Source organism: Choloepus didactylus, chromosome 6, assembly GCF_015220235.1.
Source record: "Choloepus didactylus isolate mChoDid1 chromosome 6, mChoDid1.pri, whole genome shotgun sequence".
NCBI classification, from domain to species: domain Eukaryota; kingdom Metazoa; phylum Chordata; class Mammalia; order Pilosa; family Megalonychidae; genus Choloepus; species Choloepus didactylus.
Genome location: NC_051312.1, coordinates 23,452,803 through 23,472,795, shown reverse-complemented (window position 1 = coordinate 23,472,795; position 19,993 = coordinate 23,452,803). Strand labels below are relative to the sequence as shown.

General features: G+C 35.4%; 1 protein-coding gene, 1 non-coding gene and 1 pseudogene across 2 annotated transcripts; 2 read left to right on the top strand and 1 right to left on the bottom strand.

Annotated features, from left to right (window-relative positions):
- Positions 1 to 4,132: 4,132 nt before the first annotated feature.
- On the top strand, positions 4,133 to 5,074 carry LOC119536710 (annotated as a pseudogene).
- A 3,666-nt stretch (positions 5,075 to 8,740) lies between these two features.
- On the top strand, positions 8,741 to 9,682 carry LOC119537606 (olfactory receptor 5D14). Its single transcript, XM_037840143.1, has one exon. It carries the CDS (start codon positions 8,741 to 8,743, stop codon positions 9,680 to 9,682), a length of 942 nt encoding a protein of 313 aa, XP_037696071.1.
- A 5,466-nt stretch (positions 9,683 to 15,148) lies between these two features.
- On the bottom strand, positions 15,149 to 15,253 carry LOC119538977. The gene has a single exon (XR_005217753.1). It is a non-coding gene; the product is annotated as a U6 spliceosomal RNA (small nuclear RNA).
- Positions 15,254 to 19,993: the final 4,740 nt, after the last annotated feature.

Genomic DNA, 19,993 nt, shown 5'->3' with positions numbered 1-19,993 from the left:
CTTTTTCTGAGATTTCTTGGTATTATGAAAGAAAAACATTATTCCTAGAACATTAATTTAAATGCAATGTGGACTGCTTGTGTACATATAAACCTCTTGATATTATAAAAAGTGCTTGAATCCTGAGTGGGAACTTTCCTGGAGAATTTTATTTTTCATTTTATTGTTGTGAAATTTTACATATATACATAACAGTGATAACTTTAAAAGTATGATTTAACAATCAGTTAGAGAGCAAATTTCAAAGAATGCTATCAGTTACAGTTCTGCAAGTTTTTTATTTCCTTATTGTAATATATAACATATACAGAAAAGTGATAACTTTCAAAGAACAATTTAATGAGTAGCTATAGAGCAAATTTCAATAAATATTATGTTCCACACTTTCAGCCATTTCCCTCTAGTTATTCCAATACTCCAGCATCTAAAAAAATTAATATAAAGACTCAGTATTCATAATCCTTTGTTAAAACCTGTCTTGTTTGTTGTTACCCCTTCCTTTCACTTAATCAGTTTCTCAGTCTTCAGGGGTATATAGGCAGAGACCACCCCAATTTGTTCATATTGAAAAGAAATGTCATCATTATCCTGGATATATTTAATATCAGTTGGAGATTTTCAGGTGAGTTGGCTTCAGGTGAGGTGACTTGTGGTAACTTTCACTTGTATGGGAGAGATTGGGGTCCGGGAACCTTTGAAGCAGGGACATCTTGTGTAGTCCAAGTACTTTAGTATCTATGTGTACATATGTCCATTTACTGAGGGTTCACATTGTTAAACTCTACTCCCTCCCTTCTTCCCTGAGGTATCATACTTATTTCTGTTATGAGAATATCCACTATGTACTTAGCATTATTTAAAAATAAAATAATAAAATGTGAGAATAGCCTCATATCTCAAAATCTTGTCAAGAGGAGATGAGAATAATATGCATAAATAGTGAACATGACATACAAAATTTTGCTTTTCTGACAATTAATGTGTGTAGGTATGCCAAGAATGTGGAAACTCTTGCTTGAGTAAAAAGGGGAAGCTTTTTGTAATACTGGCTTTGGTCCAATGCTTTAAGTATATGAAATATTTAGTAGACTACTAAACTAGGATATTCCCAGTAAACAAAATGGAAAATGAAATAAGCCAAGGAATAAAAGAATGTTGTCATAATTAAAGAAGGCTGAATACTGGGAAATAACTAAGTTAAAGCTTAAGGTAACCAAGAAGAGACTATTAGATTTGATAGATTAAATAATAGGGCACAATTGAAGTCTTTGGAAACATAGATTGTTATAATAACTATTGTAATCAGGGGATGAAGAAATCAATGATCTCACAGTGTAGGGCAGGAACATTTCAGGGAGGTTGTCTGAATAGTGGTTGCAATTTGATGTCTCTCGCTGTTTCAGTTTGCTAAAACTGCTGAAATGCAATATATCAGAAATGGGTTGGCTTTTAACAATGGGGATTTATTGAGTTATAAGTTACAATTCTAAGACCATGAAAATGTCCAAAGTTCCTCTGTTACATGGGAAGGCACATGGCTTGCATCTTCTGGTCCTTTCCTCCTGGGTTCCCTTGCTTTCAGCTTCTGCTTCCAGTGGCTTTATCTCTGAGCTCCTGTGGGTGCTTCTCTCAGCATTTCTGGGGGGGGGGGGTTCTTTCTCTCTGTGCTCTCATAAAGGGCTCCAGTACTGGATTAAAACCCACTTTGAATGGGCTGGGCCACATCTCAATGGAACCTAAAGGTGCCACCCATAATAGGTCTGTCCCCGCAAGAATGGATTAGAAGAACATGTTTTTTTCTGGGGCACATAACAGATTCACTACCATACCTACCAACCTGCAAGTAGAAAAGGAGAACTATAGTGAACCAGACAGTGATGAGAGAGGAAAGGAGAGAATCTGAAAAATGTGTTAAAGGACAGTAGTTAGTGAATCAAAACCAAGAGGGTCAAAAGGAGATTCAGGAAAGAAAGTGGAGCCTCCCATTGTCTCACACTGGTTCTACTTGACATTTGATGGGCCAGTTTTGTCCTTGCTCAAAGACTCAAGGTTTTTATATTCAAATAAGCATTTAAAAATCATATTGATTAGTCATAGCATTAAAAATTAAAAGGGTGAGCACACATTTCCTGTAATCCATGACTGTCAGACTCAGAACTAAGAATTTTAACATTGTTTTCTAATTTAATACTTGAACTCCTTTAGCTATGTGTTATTGAATACATACTATTTTATTTTACAAATAATGAAGTCAAGATTCAGAAAATTTGAGTAATTCACCAAAGATAACACAGCAAATGGAAAAGCCTGAAATTGAAATTATATCTGTTTCCAAAATGCATGCTTCTTTCATAACATTGGTTTTTCATGAGCTCTTTGTTACTATCCTGATGAGTCTCATATACTTGTGCAGGAAATACACTTTAATAAAAGTCAGAAATGACATTTAACTGTGAAAAAAGATAATAGTTCCTTTCTGCCTTAAGCTGGCCAGGAAACCTTAGATGGTGTCATATTAAGACCCTTTTATTTACCTGAAATTTTCAACAACATACTTATTATTGACAACATTTTTGTAATCATAATTGGTCAGACAGAGACTTTTATGGTTATAAACTCCTTGTAAATACATGAGTGTTTTCTTTCTCAAAATAACATAACGAAATATAGCAAAGATTGAATGAATCATAACATGATAATCACCAATGTGGAGTTAATCAGCACCCCTCTACAATACCCAATGAGGCAGTGTCCCAGTAATAATCTATAACCTTTGGTGATCTTGCTCTGGAAAATATGGAATCCTTGGGCAAAACACATTTTCAATTACCCTCCAGTTCCGAGACTGTATAGACATATAATAGTACAGTCATTTCATACTATAATATGGCTAGTAAAGTTGTCAGATTAAAAAACAATAGACATTTAAAAGATAATGATCCAAACACTTAAATTTTAACCTAGTTAAAACTTCTTCATGTCCTTAGCAGTTAATAATAGAGTGGTATATGAGGAAAATGCCCCTCTTGCAAACTGTGGACTATAGTCAACAGTAATATTTTAATATTCTTTCATTAACATTATCAAATATACCACACCAATGCTAGGGGTAAATAATAGGGGTAGCAAGAGGTATGGGATGTTTTGAGTTTGTTTTTTTGTTTTGTTTTGTTTTGTTTTTGGAGTAATGAAAATGTTCTAAAATTGATTGTGGTTATGAATGCACAATTAAGTGATGATATTGTGAGCCACTGGTTGTTTAGTTTGTATTGATTGTGTGGTGTGTGAATATATCTCAATAAAATTGCTAATTGGATTTTTAAAAAAGCTAATGATCAAGTGTTCTCACACTAATTATTAGTGTTTTGAGAGCATTGGGTGACTCTAAGAAGGCACTAAATAATGTGGGAATGAAAACACAGGAATGACAGAAAATGCTACTTCACCACATTATCAGGTTGTTTCATTATTTTCAGTACAGTAAGGTGATTGTTGAAGCATCAAGAGAGAAATAAAGGAAAATTTGAAGAAATACAAGGCTATATTTCCTTCAACATCCACATGTTGTCAAAACTCACAAATTCCTGTTGTGACTCAAAAAGACTACCTTACCAGAGCCAGGATGCCTCAGTGATCCTCTCTCTAGATATCAGAATTGTATCAGTTTTATCTCCTCTAAAGGTTTACATGATCCTTCAGAAATGCTTTTTAGCACTAAATTTACATTCATTGTTATGTTAATATGCTTAAAAAGCATCAAACTTAAGAATGATGGAACTGTGAAAAACATGAGTTTTCTACAATACTGTAGAAAATTACTTCCCCTAAGGAAAATCTTTAATTCAAATTCTGTTTCTTAAAATAATCTCCTTGGGTTCAAAATCCAGCACAGTACTAACCAACTATGCAACCACAGACAAGTTCCTTAATTTATAGATGCCTCAGTTTCCTTATGTGAAAGCTGGACCATTTGATTTATAGTTCAGGATTTTTTCAGAGACTGAAATTAATATATTTTAATGCTTGAACACAATGTCTGACACATGGAAAATGTTTTATATAAGTGTATGATCATCACTGATATTTTACTTATTTTTGTTGTCATTACATCAGAATTTCTCCAAGAACAATCATGATGTTAGCTGAAGGAAATCAGAGTGCTGAAGCCAAATTCATCCTCTTGGGCTTCTCAGAGTACCCCGACCTCCAGGGTCCCCTCTTCCTGGTATTTCTGACCATCTACACAGTCACTGTGGTGGGGAATTTGGACATGGTCATGATTATCAAGATCAATCCCAATCTCTATACCCCCATGTACTTTTTCCTCAGACAGTTGTCCTTTGGGGATTTCTGTTTTTCCACTATACTTACATCTTAACTCTTGCAGAACTTGGTTGTGGAAGACAGAATCATCTCCTTCAGTGGGTGCTTCATGCAGTTCTTCTTGGCTTGTATATTTTCAGTGACAGGAACACTCATGCTGGCAGTGATGGCCTATGACCGATTTGTGGCTGTTTGTAACCCTCTGCTCTACACAGTCATCATGTCCCCAAAGCTCTGTGCATCCTTAGTGGCTGGATTCTACACATGGGGTATACTCTTTTCCCTGATACTGAGCTATTTTCTCCTAGAATTATCTTTCTGTGTGTCTAACATCATAAGCAATTTTGTCTGTGAGCACTCTATCATTGTCTTGGTCTCCTGCTCTGAACCCTACATCAGTCAAATGCTTTGTTTTGTCATTGCCATGTTTAATTAAGTGAGTAGTCTTGGGATCGTCCTCACTTAAATTTTCATTTTTGTCATTGCCATAGGGATGCTTTCTGTGGGTGGACATGAAAAAGCTCTCTCCACCTGTGCCTCCCACCTGACGGCCATCACCATTTTCCATGGGACTGTCCTACTCCTCTATTGTCTACCCAATTCCAAAAACTCAGGGCTCATTGTCGAAGTAGGCTCTGTGTTTTATTCAGTGGTGATCCACATGCTGAAACCTTTGATCTACAGCCTCGAGAACAAAGATGTAAAGGAGACTTTTAGGAAGTTAATGAATCATCCAATAAGCTTTTGTTGAAAATTTGTTTCCAAAGGAATCTGATTTATCTTGTTTAGGATTATTCAATGTTTACAATAGAGATGATTCAATTTATTTTATTCATTTCATCTGGCCAGATTTTTAAATCTATTGTAACAGACCAGGTATCTGATCATTTTATTTCTATTAAGTTCATTGTTTAATAAAGTAACTTTGAACCATATTTGAAGTAATACAGGTGCAATGGATTGAATAATGCCCCTCCCCCCAAATGTCTTGTCCACCAGAATGTCAGATGGTAAACTTTTTAAAAAATGGGGGCTTTTCAGATGTAATTAAGCTAAGGATTCATAGGAGATCATAGTGGATCATTATGATAGATAGGAAAGGATACACAGACACACAGGGAAGAAGGCCATGTGCAGATGGAGGTAGATATGTGAGTTAGGCTGTCACAAATGAAGAAATACCAGGAGCAAAATGTGGAAGAGGCCAAAAAGGCTTCACCCCTAGAGCCTTTGAAGAGAATGTAGCCCTGCTGGCAACTTTATTTTGGACATTGGCCCCTAGAACTGTGAAAGAATAAATTTCTGTTGTTTTAAGTCACCAAGTGTCTGATAAGTTTTTGTGGCTGCTCTCGGAAACTAATACAGCAAGTAAATATCAGACCACAAAATCCAAATCTCTCAGCTCATACATTGGCATGAGAAATGATATTTTAAATACTTTACATCCCATTTAAGCCATGAGAATATCTGGGCTATTTCTGGACTCTCAACTGTATTCCTTCTATCTGTATGTCTAATGATACCCCAGTACCACTTTATGGTGAATACTGATTACTGATTCCAAAAGTCACTCTGTTCCATTACCTTAGTGGTCAGTTGGTGATTGGAGAGATATTTCCTTAAATGCCTGGAACAATAAGAGAAGAACGTCCCAGTCTTTCCAGATGAGTTTCATGTGTGTTGATGCACACCTTCAACACTGAGCCTGAATGTCAGGCTGAGATGAGAGATCAGGGCCCTCTCAGGTCTTTCCTGAACATCATCCAGGCTTGGGCATGCACCTGGCTTTCTATATTCCTAGAAACATGTCTGAGATTTTCAAAGCATCTCATGAACCAGCTGTCTCCCAGGTTTTATTGTGGTCTATTGTTTGTCCCTACTGTAATCCATTTGCACAGGTCCAGTGACTACTACATTTGCATTTAAATGTTTTCATTCACCAAATAGCCATCTCAGCACTGCAAAAATCCTGGAAGAAGTGACATCAAGACAAGCCCTTTGAACCAGTCCTCTAGGGAGCCACCAGACTGGTTAAAACAAGCAGCCACCCTTCTTTGATAATAAGGTCCATTGTGTTTCCTCTGTTACCATTGCCCATACCAAGGTGGCTCCAAGGCCACCACCAAACCAAGGAGTGGGAAATAGGACAAGAGCAAGCTAAAACAGCACCAAACTCTCTATTCTTACTGAGATTTAGCTGTTTGTTCTTAACAAAGCATGTCTGCCCTTGCTGCAATTTTTTGTTAACTTTCAGAGTTCCAAAGAAATTTGATTTTGAGTTTTTGCCAGTTTACTCCTTGCTTTTGTAGAGGGATGGACTTTTCAAGTTACCTACTTTGCCATTTTTGCTTATTTCACTTTAAGAAGGAAAAATGCAAAAATAAGTGAAATAAAAATCAAAAAACAAAAAGAGTGACAGATATTTTAGGTAGGCAAAGAAGATATAAAAGGTAGATTATAGGAGTCTCTAAGGAAGAAAACTAAAGCAAGACATTAAGAAAATGGCTCATGGAATGGGGTAAACATGAAAGACTTGTGACTTCAGGTGTCTTCCATCACACCAATAGTCTGACAGTACCATCAATTGAGAGGACCCTATGAAGTTCAAGAGAACAGGTGCTTGGGTGACACAGCCCATTGATAGCAGCCTTCCAGAGTACATGTTGAGAGGGACAAGAGCAGAAAGTGGACCTAAAGAGGCACATGTAAAATAATAAGCAACCATATGCATTAGTGCTGTTCAAAAATGCATTGAATTTAAGGGTGAATTAGCAAAACCCATTGTCCTATTTTCATTTTCTAACACCCTGCTAAATATATAGAAGATCTTAAAAGTTATTCTGAACCTTTTTTTTAAACAACCAATTAGCAGTGGTTCCTACACTTTAGTGATCATAAGTGTCACCCAAATTCCTTCTTTAATGTGGATATTGGGTCCTGTTTCTAGGAATTCTGATCTAGGAAATCTTATTTGGACCTGAGAATTTCATAACTGAGAATTCTAGTCAATTCTGATAATGCAGGGACTACTCTTTGAGAAATCCTGCTTTTACTTAGTTTTATTAATTCCAGAGGGCATTTTAATGAAATAAAAATAAAGCCTGGTAGACAATTTGATGTTTCCAATTTTCTGAGTAATTACAAGGAAATTCTAGTCATTAAAGAGTGTATGAGATACAAAGCATTTGCTTTAATTACTTGTTTTGAGGCTTGTGAGGAATAAGTTGCTAGCGATTCTCCAGAGTTTGAGTCCCAAGGGCTATAGAGTTAGGTATAAGGTCCATGATGCCCCAATTTTATTCAGCTTACAGAGAAACAGGAGGTGGTGGCCTGTTTCTCTGTAGTAGGTGAGTTGCTTCAGATTGTCTCAGAAACAGTGAAAATATGATTTTCCTGATAGAGTAACTGGGGTTTTTAATTTTTCCTTTTATGTTGTTACTGTAACTGCTCTCTAAAACTGGACCCAATCATATTAAATAAGAAGTTGATGCACTGGAAATAATTGGCTTTATTGTCTATTAACAACCATTTCACAAAAATAGAATAAACTTGCCACCTAAAAATGGATATTTATCCATACCAAATTCATACACATCTTAAAGAGGTATATATAAACTTTCTAAGAATTGGCTCAATGTGCTATTATTCATATACAAAAATAGCTTTCTCATTATTATTATTAGAATGTTTGATAAATCTTGGCATCCAAAAGTTATGTGTGTGTGTGTGTGTGTGTGTGTGTATGTGTGTGTGTGTGTGTGTATAAAGCAGATACCTCCACTTCTAGGTCAAAAGAAGGCCATTGCCTTCCTTAGCATCAACCCCTCAGGAACTGAGGTATGCAATGAGATAAGTAGTCTTTATGCAATAAAAGGAGCTAATGGGATTGCTAAACTTCCTTCATATGTTCTAACATCTTATCTTATTCTTTGAAAAAAAACATATCTTAAATATTTTATTTGATCCAAGTATATAGGGAAAACACCGCAGCAGCATGTTTTGTTCTTTGAGCAAATGTTTCATATTTCTTCAAAGAATCCCTCACTAGATTATGTATTTATGTACAAACATTTGCTCAGTATAATTTATGCACATGCTATGCTGCTAGCTAGTGTGTGGATACAACGGGGAAAGATAACATATTTACAAATATTACTCCTTTACACTACAATTAAGTATTTTTTCATGAAAACATAAAGTGTAATGGGAATTCAAAAGTGTTTTAGAGACTCAGCTTGGTTTGGTACATGCATAGAAGCTATTTGGATGAGGCATGATCTTATGGAGAAAATTCACTCCAGTAACTCTTCTCATTTTTTTTTCTTTATAGAAAGTTATAACATATTTGATGTTCACTCACATAAATCTCTTTGGCAGGAACAACTCTGTCCCATCATCTTCCATTAAAGGAAATGTGATGATGGCTGAAAGAAATCTGAGTGTGGAGACCACCTTTGCCCTCTTAGGGTTCACAGATTACCCAGAGCTTCAGATTCCGCTCTTCCTGCTTTTTCTGTCCATGTATATTATCACTGTGGTAGGAAATCTTGGGATGATAGTAATCATAAAGATTAACCCCAAATTTCATACCCCGATGTACTTTTTCCTCAGTCACCTTTCTTTTGTTGATTTCTGTTACTCTTCCATCATCACTCCCAAGCTGCTTGAGAACTTGGTCATGGCAGACAAAAGCATCTTGTACTTGAGCTGCATGCTGCAGTTTTTCCTGTCCTGCACTGCTGTGGTGACTGAGTCCTTCCTGCTGGCTGTGATGGCCTATGACCGCTTTGTGGCCGTCTGTGACCCTCTGCTTTATACAGTGGCCATGTCACAGAGGCTCTGTGCCCTGCTGGTGGCTGGGTCATATCTCTGGGGTATGTTTGGCCCCTTTGTGCTCCTTTGCTATGCTCTCCATCTAAACTATTATGGACATAATGTGATCAACCACTTTTTTTGTGAATATACTGCTCTTATTGCTGTCTCGAGCTCCGATATACACATCCCTCACCTGCTGCTTTTTGGCTTTGCCACCTTCAATGAGGTAAGCACTCTCCTGATCATCCTCACTTCGTATGTTTTTATTTTTGTGACTGTACTGAAAATCCGCTCTGCCAGTGGACGTCGCAAAGCCTTCTCCACCTGTGCCTCCCACCTGACTGCCATCACCATCTTCCATGGGACCATACTTTCCCTCTACTGTGTGCCCAACTCCAAGAACTCTGGGCAAACAGTCAAAGTGGCCTCTGTATTTTACACAGTGGTCAATCCCATGCTGAACCCCCTGATCTACAGCCTGAGGAACAAAGATGTGAAGGAGGCTTTTCAAAAGTTAATAGACACAAAAGTCCTATTTCACTGAACCAACCTCAAAAATTGTTTTTCATTCCAGTGAGCAACTGGGCCAGTTTCTATATGCTTCCAAAACATACAGCATTTCATAAGATGTTTTTATAGATGACTGTGATTTTGATAGATTGTGAACTGATAAGTTCAAGTCATTTGATGATGCAAGAAGTTTAATTCTGGGATACCTTCCACAGGATTTTGATCCATAAATTACCTATTTCTTCAAATCCTCTAAAAGCAAGCAAACAAAAATACTACAAATAACTGCAGGTAAAGGTACACATTGTTATAATTAATAATAACTTATGATTCTTCAATTTTTTCTGCATGATAGGTACTGAGATAAATTTTGACAAACTTTATCACATTTAAGGCCCAACACGATACATGAGGTCAGATAATATGAGTATCCTGTTTTACACAGATTTACCTAGGAGATTAAATACATTGTCCAGTGTTTTATATCTAGTAAATTATAGAACAAGTTCTCAGAGAAGGATTTATTCTAAGAGCCCATTACTTAATGTAACTTAACCACAAGTCTGGGGTATAAATTCAGCACTTTTAATTCTATATGATATACTCAATGACTGCATGAGCATGAAGAGCTTTTGAAAGAGCAAGGGTGATGGCTAAAGCAGAAAGAGGGTCTTGAGGCTGACTTTACAGAAAGAGAAGTGCATGCCCCAAGCATAGAAGAAAGAATAAAACTTAGTACAGTTGATTGGGGAAAGGATCTTGATGACAGGGACAACAGCAAATGCAGGTTTCTGCACAGTAAAACATCACAGTGATTTGATGAACTTCTGTGTGTCTAAAGTGGGTGGAAATAGGGAAGTGTGGTTTGTGTGGTAGAAAAGTGAACATAATCTGGGCCATAACCCTTCTCTCCTGCCCATTGCCCATGATGCTCTGGTGTTCACTTTTATTCTTCTCTCATATTGTCACTATTATTATTACTATTATTATTATTAGTGCCAGTTTGGATATAATATGTACCCCAAAGAGCCATGTTCTTTTAATCTGATCTTGTGGGATATTTGTATTAGGTTGTTTCCATGGACATGTGACTCACCCAACTGTAGGTGATAAATTCGAATAGATTATTTCCATGGAAGTGTTACCCCACCAATTCAGCACGGGTCTTGATTAATTTAATGGAGTCCTTTAGAAAAAGCCATCACAAGCCCAGACTGCTGCTGATGCTTTAGAGATGCTAGCTCATCATTTGCTCCAGAGAAGCTAAGAGAGACAAGCCCAGAGATACTGTGGAGAAAGGCATTTTGAAACCAGAGCCTCGGAGCAGATGCCAGCCACATGCCTTCCCAGCAAAAAGAGGTTTTCTGGATACCATCGGCTATTCTTCAGTTGAGGTATCTTCTTGTTGACGCCTTAACTTGGTCACTTTTATGGCCTTAGAACTGTAAATTTGTAACCTAACAAACCCCCTTTATAAAAGCCAATCCATTTCTCTTATTTTACATTCCAGCAGCATTAGCAAATTGGAACATTATTATTGTTATTGACAATTTCTATGTGTCAGACATTATGCTAAATGGTTTATAAGATTTTGCCCTTATTTAGTCCTCATAAAGACTGTATTTGTATTTACAAATAGGAATCCTGAAGTTCAAAAGATTGCCCCAGGTCCCATAGTTAGACTGTCTAAATTTAAATTCAAGCCCAAGTCTATCTGACACCATTGTCTGCACTCCTTCACTAGATTCTGTGAACTTTGCTGATTCAATGAACATAGATTTCCTTGCCTCTGGATGGAGAAAGTATTGACTCATGGATTTTTTGTAACCTATATAAAAATTTTTTTGACAATACCTAACAGGTGTAGTTTACTTCCTGAAGTAGGTAACAATTTGCCAATATATAATAGGCATGAACATTTGCAGAGTTAAATCAGTGATGTCAATGTCTCCCTGAAGATCCTTCTTCAATTATGTGTTAAGAGGTATATGCATTAATTAATCTCCATTCAGAATTTTAGCTGTAGTGTCACCAAATCCATGGCATAAAGAGAAGATCTCTGATATTTTTCAGGATTTCTGAACAAAGAATGCAAACTCTTATCCAGTGTATCCAAACATTAGTCCATAAACTGTTATACATCAATACGAATGAGTAACTATGTAGTGAAGTTATAAAAATGATGATAGAATAATGCAAACTGTTTTTCATAATATTAAATATTAGGATGCTGCATATTTTGACATTATACTTTTCATTTTACGGTTTTGAAATATTTGTTCTTGTGTGAAATAATTATGTCAGAAGGGAGTTGCATTTACTTCTGCATGTGTGTCTAATTAATTAAAATTCTATTTTAGTATTCTTACCTGGCTAAACAATGAGTTGGCAGAAGTTTGTTGTGAGCCAAAAGTTATTATGAAAGCAAAATTATTAAATTCCAAAAGCTGGATATCAGGCGTCTAATAATCCTGTAGTAGGAAGTCTAGATTTCTCTGGGTAACATAATGCCTGGTCTTCTTGTTTTCAGTGTCTTAACACAATACTGTTTCACCTGAGGATTCTTCTAAATGGACCTATTTAAACTCTCATCCACAGAGTCAATAAATCCTATGAGTGTGTTGTTTACTCACTTAATTGAAGGTGTGGAATAGAGGTACTTAGAGGATGATGTTGACTCACCATAGGGAAGGTCTTTCTGATTTGTTAATACATATGATAATGAGTGATTTGCCTTTAAAATTATTTGTTTCACTTGTCACTGGTGATTTTCAAACGTGTGTAATAAGCATTGAGTCTTTGTTGGGAGATACAGGTGTACGTGTTGTGTGGTAAAAGAAGGAAGAGTTTTTTTGACATCTTCACTCCTTCCATCCTGAATTCCATCTGTGAATTCCATGAATGGGTGTCCTCACTCTTGAGAGAGTAACCTCTTATGTTGAGGAGTACACAAGACAAGGACAGTTATACCTGTTGTGTAGCTGATGACATGCAGGTTTAAGGAAATTGTCATTTCCACAAGTTCATAAACTAGAAATGACTGAATTAAAGTGGGAACTTAACTCTTTGAGCCCAGATTGAGTGCTGTTTTACTATACTGTCTCTGAGGCTTTTAGTCTGAGAAGTCATAGAAATTAATTTTGTCCTTCAGAAAGCACAACTGATGAGCTCATTTCAATACTCCTAGATTATGACTGGATAGTATTGACTCCAAAGTCTGTATTCCCAGGATTATTGGGCCTGAAAATCTCCTCAACTTTTCTCTAATGCACAGTTTTAGGCCCAGAATGAATGCAATAAATCATTAGGTGGGGTAACTGAGGAATCATACTTCAAAATATCTGAATTAAATTTCATATGAAAGAAGAAGCAAGCACAAAATCCAGGAAAAAAACCCTAAAAGTTAAAACAAATTAAAGCAGGAACGCTAAACATTACAAAATTTAATGCTAATTATGTAGTGTCATTATTAAAGAGTGTGATATTGGGAAAAATAGATAATCCTATGAAAAAAAGATAAAATTGGATCTGTTCTTTATTCCACATGCCAAATAAGAGTTCTAGAAAATGAAGATAAAATTTAGATTAAGTAAATATACCAAAACTTCATGACAAAAACAACAGAAATTAAAATGACAAATGAATAATTGTGAAAAAATAATTATGTATCACATATAGTTGAAGAGTAAACAACTGACAATCCTACAGAAAAACAGATATTTGATTAAATAGTTCTCATAAAAGGAATACAAATTAGCCTTTAAATATATGGAAAGTTTTTCAACCTCATTTATAGTAAGAAAAGCAAATGAAAATTTCCCTGAGATATCATTTCTCCCAGTATCAGATTGGCAGAAATACAAAAATTTAATGGCATATCCTGTAAATGAGGATGTGGGGAAAAAGACATTTTTATTCATTGGGAGCAGGGTTGTAACAAGCTAGAGTCCCTATAGAAGGAAACTTTAAACACTTAGAAAATTACATATACATTTATTCATTTACTAAGCAATCACAAATCTAAGAATCCATTCTAAAGATAGAGTCACAAAAAATATGAAATAAGATTAGCAAGCATTATTTATAATAACAACAAGATAGATAAAATTCAATATGAAAATGGCTTAAGAATCTATGGATCACAACAAAGTACTATATAACTGTAGTAAAAGAAGGGGGATGATTTTTATATACTGTTATGGAGTGTCCTCCGTGATATATTATTAATAGAAAAAAGATGAGATGCAGAAAATTGTTTAAAATATGGAAAATTTTATGAAACAGAAAATAAATAAAATGGGAAAGTGAGGATGAAATCTGGGAATGTGCCTTATAAAATAGTTTTGATTTTAGAAAAAGGTAATATTTTACATTATTTGAAAAAATATCTTGCTATTAAAAAGGAAAGAAAAACAATCTCTACCAACTGAAAACAAATAAAAATAAATTAACTTATCGATAATGTTGCAAGCATGCCTACATAGTGTAAAGCATTTTCTTTAAAGGACTTTTAATATAGTATTTTGACATCATCTCACTACTACATAAAGATTAGTTTAGTATAAAGTAAATAAAAAATTATATAAATGACATTGAAACCAAAATTGTCCACGTAAGAGAAGCATTACAGCTGTAATATCAAAGAAGGTATGTGTGGTGGCTTGGAGTTCTATACTCATAAAACAATGTACTTAATCCATTCCTTTCATTGTGAACCCACTGCATATAGGATCTTTTGATGAGGTTACTTCAGTTAAGATGTGGCCCAATTGAATCAAGATGGGCCTTAATCCTGTTACTGGAGGCCTTTCAAAGAAGGCCACAGACAGAGAGAGGGCATGGAAACAGCAAGACGCTGGAAGACAAGGGAACCCAATGTATTTGCATAACTTGCTCCCTCACTTCACAGTGGTCTGTGCCTAAATTGCACCTCACTGTGGTCCTGCCTGATGCCCCTACTTAAATTGTCACCTCTAGTTAATCTCATCAGCACTCCTCATTGTTGGAAAAATAATTACAAATTTGTTTTTTGTATTTTTTGTTTTCCCCATTAAATGTCATTGAAAAAGGAAAGATCTTTAACTCTCTTTTATCCCAATACCTAAGATAGTGGCTGGCTCATGGTAAACCTATAAAAATATTTGGCTAATTACTGGATGAATAAATAAGTGAATACATATGACTTCATTATGGACTCAACCTCCTTTCCTTGGTTCTCACACTGGAAAACAAAGTGCACAAAATAGCAACTTTTTAAATACTGGATAATGCATGCATACTCTTCAGTTTATGCTCAATGGGACTGATCATTACTACAAAGAGATTATATATCTTTGGAGAGAAAAGTTTGAATGTGATTCATTTCTGTATTTTTCTCATATTAATAGCATATCTTTGTATATAATAGGTATGCAAAAAATTTGCTTAATAAATAGATAATAAAATTTTTGCCCAATTGAATTTTGGAAAAAAGTTAATCTAGTGATATATATATACACCTAAAAATATGAAATGCTTCAGAAATTTGTGTATCATCCTTGTGCAGGGGCCATGCTAATTGTCTGTATCATTCCAATTTTACTATATGTGCTGCTGAAATAAGCACAACAATAAAACTTTGGTAAGGCTATGTTTTGCCAAACTTTTGCTAAAAGAGAATGTTTGGGATATTGGTCTCCATCTGTAAGCAATTTCATCAGACTGCATTCTATTTTGGAAATTCAATATGTGCATTTTATTAAACCTGACTAGAGATAGGAAATCAAGCAGAATGACGGTTTTGTTTTGTTTTGTTTTGTTTTGACTGCCCAGTTTCAATAATCACTTCTTCTAAAACCAACTTATTTGTTCTTTGAACTATCTCCTCTCTGCAATCAAAATCCCCAGAGTTTTGGTAGTTTCTCAGGTCCATGGAAAATCTTATTTATCTTTCAGTAAGTATTTTGATACATTGACTTTGTGCTAGTTACCATCTAGGGGCTTGAAATAGATCAGTGTACAAAACAGCAGAAATTCCTGACTTTCCTGGAACTTTTATTCTAGCAGGAGGAAACATAATGTAAAATAAGTACAATGAAATCTGTTTGAAGCTTAATAAGTATTTTAAACACTAAAATTGGGTTGTAGGATAACACCTGCAAAACAAAAGTGGGTTCATGGAACTGTGTGTTATTGAAAAGGGGCATTGCAGCAAAAAGTTAAAAGAGCATTCCAGTCAGAGGAAACACCAGTAGAAAGGACCCAAATGAAGAAGGTACTATTTTGTCAAGGAATTTCAAAGAGGTCAGAATAGCTGGAAAAAAGTGAAAGGGAAAGAGTAGTAAAATACAACAGGATTTAACAGAGACAAGACCATTTTTTCCAGTTGAATATTTACCATTGTAAGTATTTATTTTCAATAATTCATAATCACCTGAAAGCTGGCTCTTCACACTTCTCCAATATGGTTTGAGTGGGTGGTGTGGAGGAACAGGGTTATGCCTGGCACATAAACTATACTTTATGTATTTAATAATGATGAATCTGGTGATTACATGTATTTTTCTAGTTGTGGGAGGGTATAGGTGTGATCATTGGCTAAGGGAAATGACTTTAAAATACAAATTGTTTCATATTCAATGTCCCTAATATTGCTACATTTTCCTCCAATTTTTGTAGTACATCAAAAATGATATCAGAGAAAGGTGAATGATCTTAATTGTTTACTTTGTGGTCTCTGGAGAATAAAGCAATAGAAAGTCTTCAGTGTTCATGTCACAACAATTGTGAGTACAGATATTAGATTACAGGAATCTCTCCCAGCCAAGCTTTCCAAAGACAAGAGAGATCCTGCCTTTGCCTCCAGCAGGTTTGCTTTAAGATTCTAAAGATGCACTTACTAATTTCAATGTAGGGTGTTCAGAACACAGCTTGGGTGGGGGAGGAACTTACTCATTAGAGCAAGACAGTTTTTGAGAAATATTTAGTCATCACAGTAGATTCATATATGAACATGCAAGGAACAGGAAGTGGACTCTTTAAACAGAGTTTTGCATAGAAGTGCTGGCTCAGATGTGCTGCTAAATAACAGTGCCATGAACAATAGTTATCTGAGGTGGAGGAATAGAAGATGCCTGAGAGTTTTAGAAATGTGTATTTTCTTCCTCCTGTAATTTTTAGAAGAGCTGTCAAGGTAGAAAAGCATATGAGTACAACTGAATAATCAGAGATCAAACAAATTCTCACATGAAAAAAATAAAAAGAAACAAGCTTTAAAATTACAAAGCCTGGAACAAATGCTGGATCCTGGAAGCAAAGTGAACATTGAAATAAGAAGAAATTATAGGGAAGAAGATTTTAGTTAACATATTTCCTTTATCTAAGACATTTAAGAATTAATTTTTAACCAATGTATATGTTTTATATAATGATTCTTCTCTGCCTCAACTGCTGTTATTAAATTGATGATAGTACTCATTGTATCTTTTGCATATACGGTATTAAGAAAAAAATGTAATAATTAGAATGCCCAGCTGTGTGATAGATTACCTTTTAAGGTTATGTTCAATTTTCAGATTTGTGCGTATAGGAACACATGAGGCTATTGAGGGTTTCAGTCTTGCATATGACCTGATATCTTATTGCTGGGACATTTGAAAATTAAGACCACAGATAACCTCACCAGAACTGACTGAGAAGGAGTTTCCTGGTGTGGTGGGATCTGAGAGGGGCCAGGCACTGATTTCTAGAGATATAAAAATTTGTTTTTAATTACTGTTTTCCTATGAAATGTCTTCAGCATGCATTAACTTAAGATTTTCACCCTTCTATTCATATATAGTAAAGGTACAGAATGAGTATGAGTATTTTAGCTATCTTGAAAGGAAATAAAAAAGACGGACCTTGAAAATTAAAGTTACTAGATCAAATAGTCTTTTTGACAGTATTTCTGGATGAGAACATTTCTCTAAATCTCGTTCTCATGTGTTTCAACTTGTTACTGCTCTCTAGACTATCTCTATGGCATGTCACACTGTCATTGGAATATTTGGCATGGTTTTAGAGTCTCTAGTTTGCTCAAAATTAAACAGTGTGATAATTGACAAGGAAATCTGTTCATATATAAACCTTTAACATGGACCAGAGCTTGGTATAGGGATGTGGACATATGGCTGGGAGTCTGGAGATCAGGGTCCTGGTCGCTGATTCAGGGATTGGTTTTTGTATGTCATTGGGCAAGTCAAGACTTCTAGCTTCTGTTTTGTTACCTGCATAATAAAGAAATTAATCTAGATTATCATAGGTTTTAATTTTATTATTCCTCAAGCAATGAGGAAGAATTGGAGGGTAGGACTCCCTGAATTGAAGAGAATTTTCCCTGAAAAAATTAAATAAAATCCATTTTGATATCAAATTTGCTGCATCAGGTAGGAAAACAATAATTAAAGGGTTAGAGGGAATTATCAATAAAGACACAAATGAAAAGTGTAAAGGCTGTCCAGTCTTTATGTTCCATATGTACATGAGATGAATTAGTTTAAAAATCACTGATTTTTTTTACTCATTGTAGAGACGGCATAATTAGTCATTGCATTATGCTGAAATTATCTCTTACAAACTCATAAATTTCAAGGAGATCTGAAAGTGTTATGCAATGATTCAACTAACAATTATCATCAAACAACTTACACTCATTTCCTAATATTTTTATATATTAGAAATAACAGGTAAGAATTTAAATAGTTCAAAATTGTATTAGATTTTCCTTAAGAAAAATTAAAAGTAACTGGTGACATTTTAAAATTGCAGATGTTCAGTGTATATTGGACAATAAACACAGAGAAAGATTCTGAAGACTTATGTTATGTCTCTTCTGATATCAGCAAGGGATAGTTAATCAAGCTTCCTATATGTTCACTCTCCTTAATATTTTTGTTTCCAGGATTGGCATTCAGATTTTCAACAGATAGAAAACATGCTTTTGTCAGAGGGAAGTAAAAGTGAGCCCACATTCACTCTCTTGGGCTTCTCAGAGTACCTGGAAATGCAAGTCCCTCTCTTCTTAGTATTTCTGGCTATCTACAATGTTACTCTTGTAGAAAATCTTGGAATGATTGTTATTATCAAAATTAACCCCACACTGCACACTCCCATGTACTTTTTCCTCAGCCATCGCTCCTTTGTAGATTTCTGCTATTCCTCCATCACTGCTCCCAAAATGCTGGTGAACCTACTTGTAGAAGACAGAACCATTTCATTTTTAGGACAGATTGTACATTTCTCTTTCTTTGTACATTTGTGGTGACTGACTCCTTTGTATAGGCTGTAATGGCCTATGACCACCTAGTAGCTATTTGAAACTCTGTGCTCTATGGGTGCCATGTCTCAGAAACACTGTGCCATGCTGGTGGTTGGATCATATGCATGGAGAGTGACATGTTCCTTGATTCTCAGAGGCTCTGCTTTCAACTTATGTTTTCTTGGTTTCAATACACTCAGTCACTTCTTCTGTGAGTTCTCCACACTGCTCTCTCTCTCCTGTTCTTATGCTTATCTCATGTTGCTGCTTTATATATTCACCACATTTAATGAGGTGAACACCTCTTATGTGTTCATTGTTGTCACCATCCTGAAGATGCATTCAGCCAGTGGATGCCACAAAACCTTCTCTACTTGTGCCTCACACCCGACTGCTATCACCATTTTTGACAGCACCATCCTCTTCCTCTACTGTATTCCCCACTCCAAAAATTCCAGGTATGGTCAAAATGGCCCCTGTGGTTTTACACAGAGGTGATCCCTGTGTTGACTCCTCTGGTCTACAGTTTCAAGCAATAAGGATTTCAAGGAAACTCATTAAGGAAATGGTCACTAAAGTATTTTCTACCTAAGCATATTATTATAGTAAAGTTTATTCCTGACTTTGTCAATAATTATGTCCAAAAAGTTTGCTTTTAAAAATATCTTTAGAAATCAATAAAGAGTTACTGTTTTACATTGGTGAGGACATAAATTTTGGATTAAGTAGACTAAACTTGTCTCTATCTCTTACTTGCTGGAGAAAATCAATTAACTTAATGTCCATCATCTTTAGTTTTTCATCTACAAAATTTCAATACCATGACCTTGCAAATAATCTGTTTGTGAAGATTAAAAGAAAATATAAATGGCATATAAGTCACCTTGTATAATATAAATAGATACTAATTTCTTCCTTCTTTTTATAAGGCACTTTCAGTATAGTAGGTTCTCAATAAAACTGTGAATTCTTTTATAAAAGTATAAATTGCTGTGAAAATAAGACATAGTCCTTGTCTTCAAAGAACACAAAGTCCAGGCCCAGATGACAAACGTTAATCCTTTGATG

What these genes read in the sequence shown, in the direction of transcription:
- LOC119537606 (XM_037840143.1), top strand. Translation starts at nt 8,741, where the DNA reads ATGATGGCTGAAAGAAATCTGAGTGTGGAGACCACCTTTGCCCTCTTA.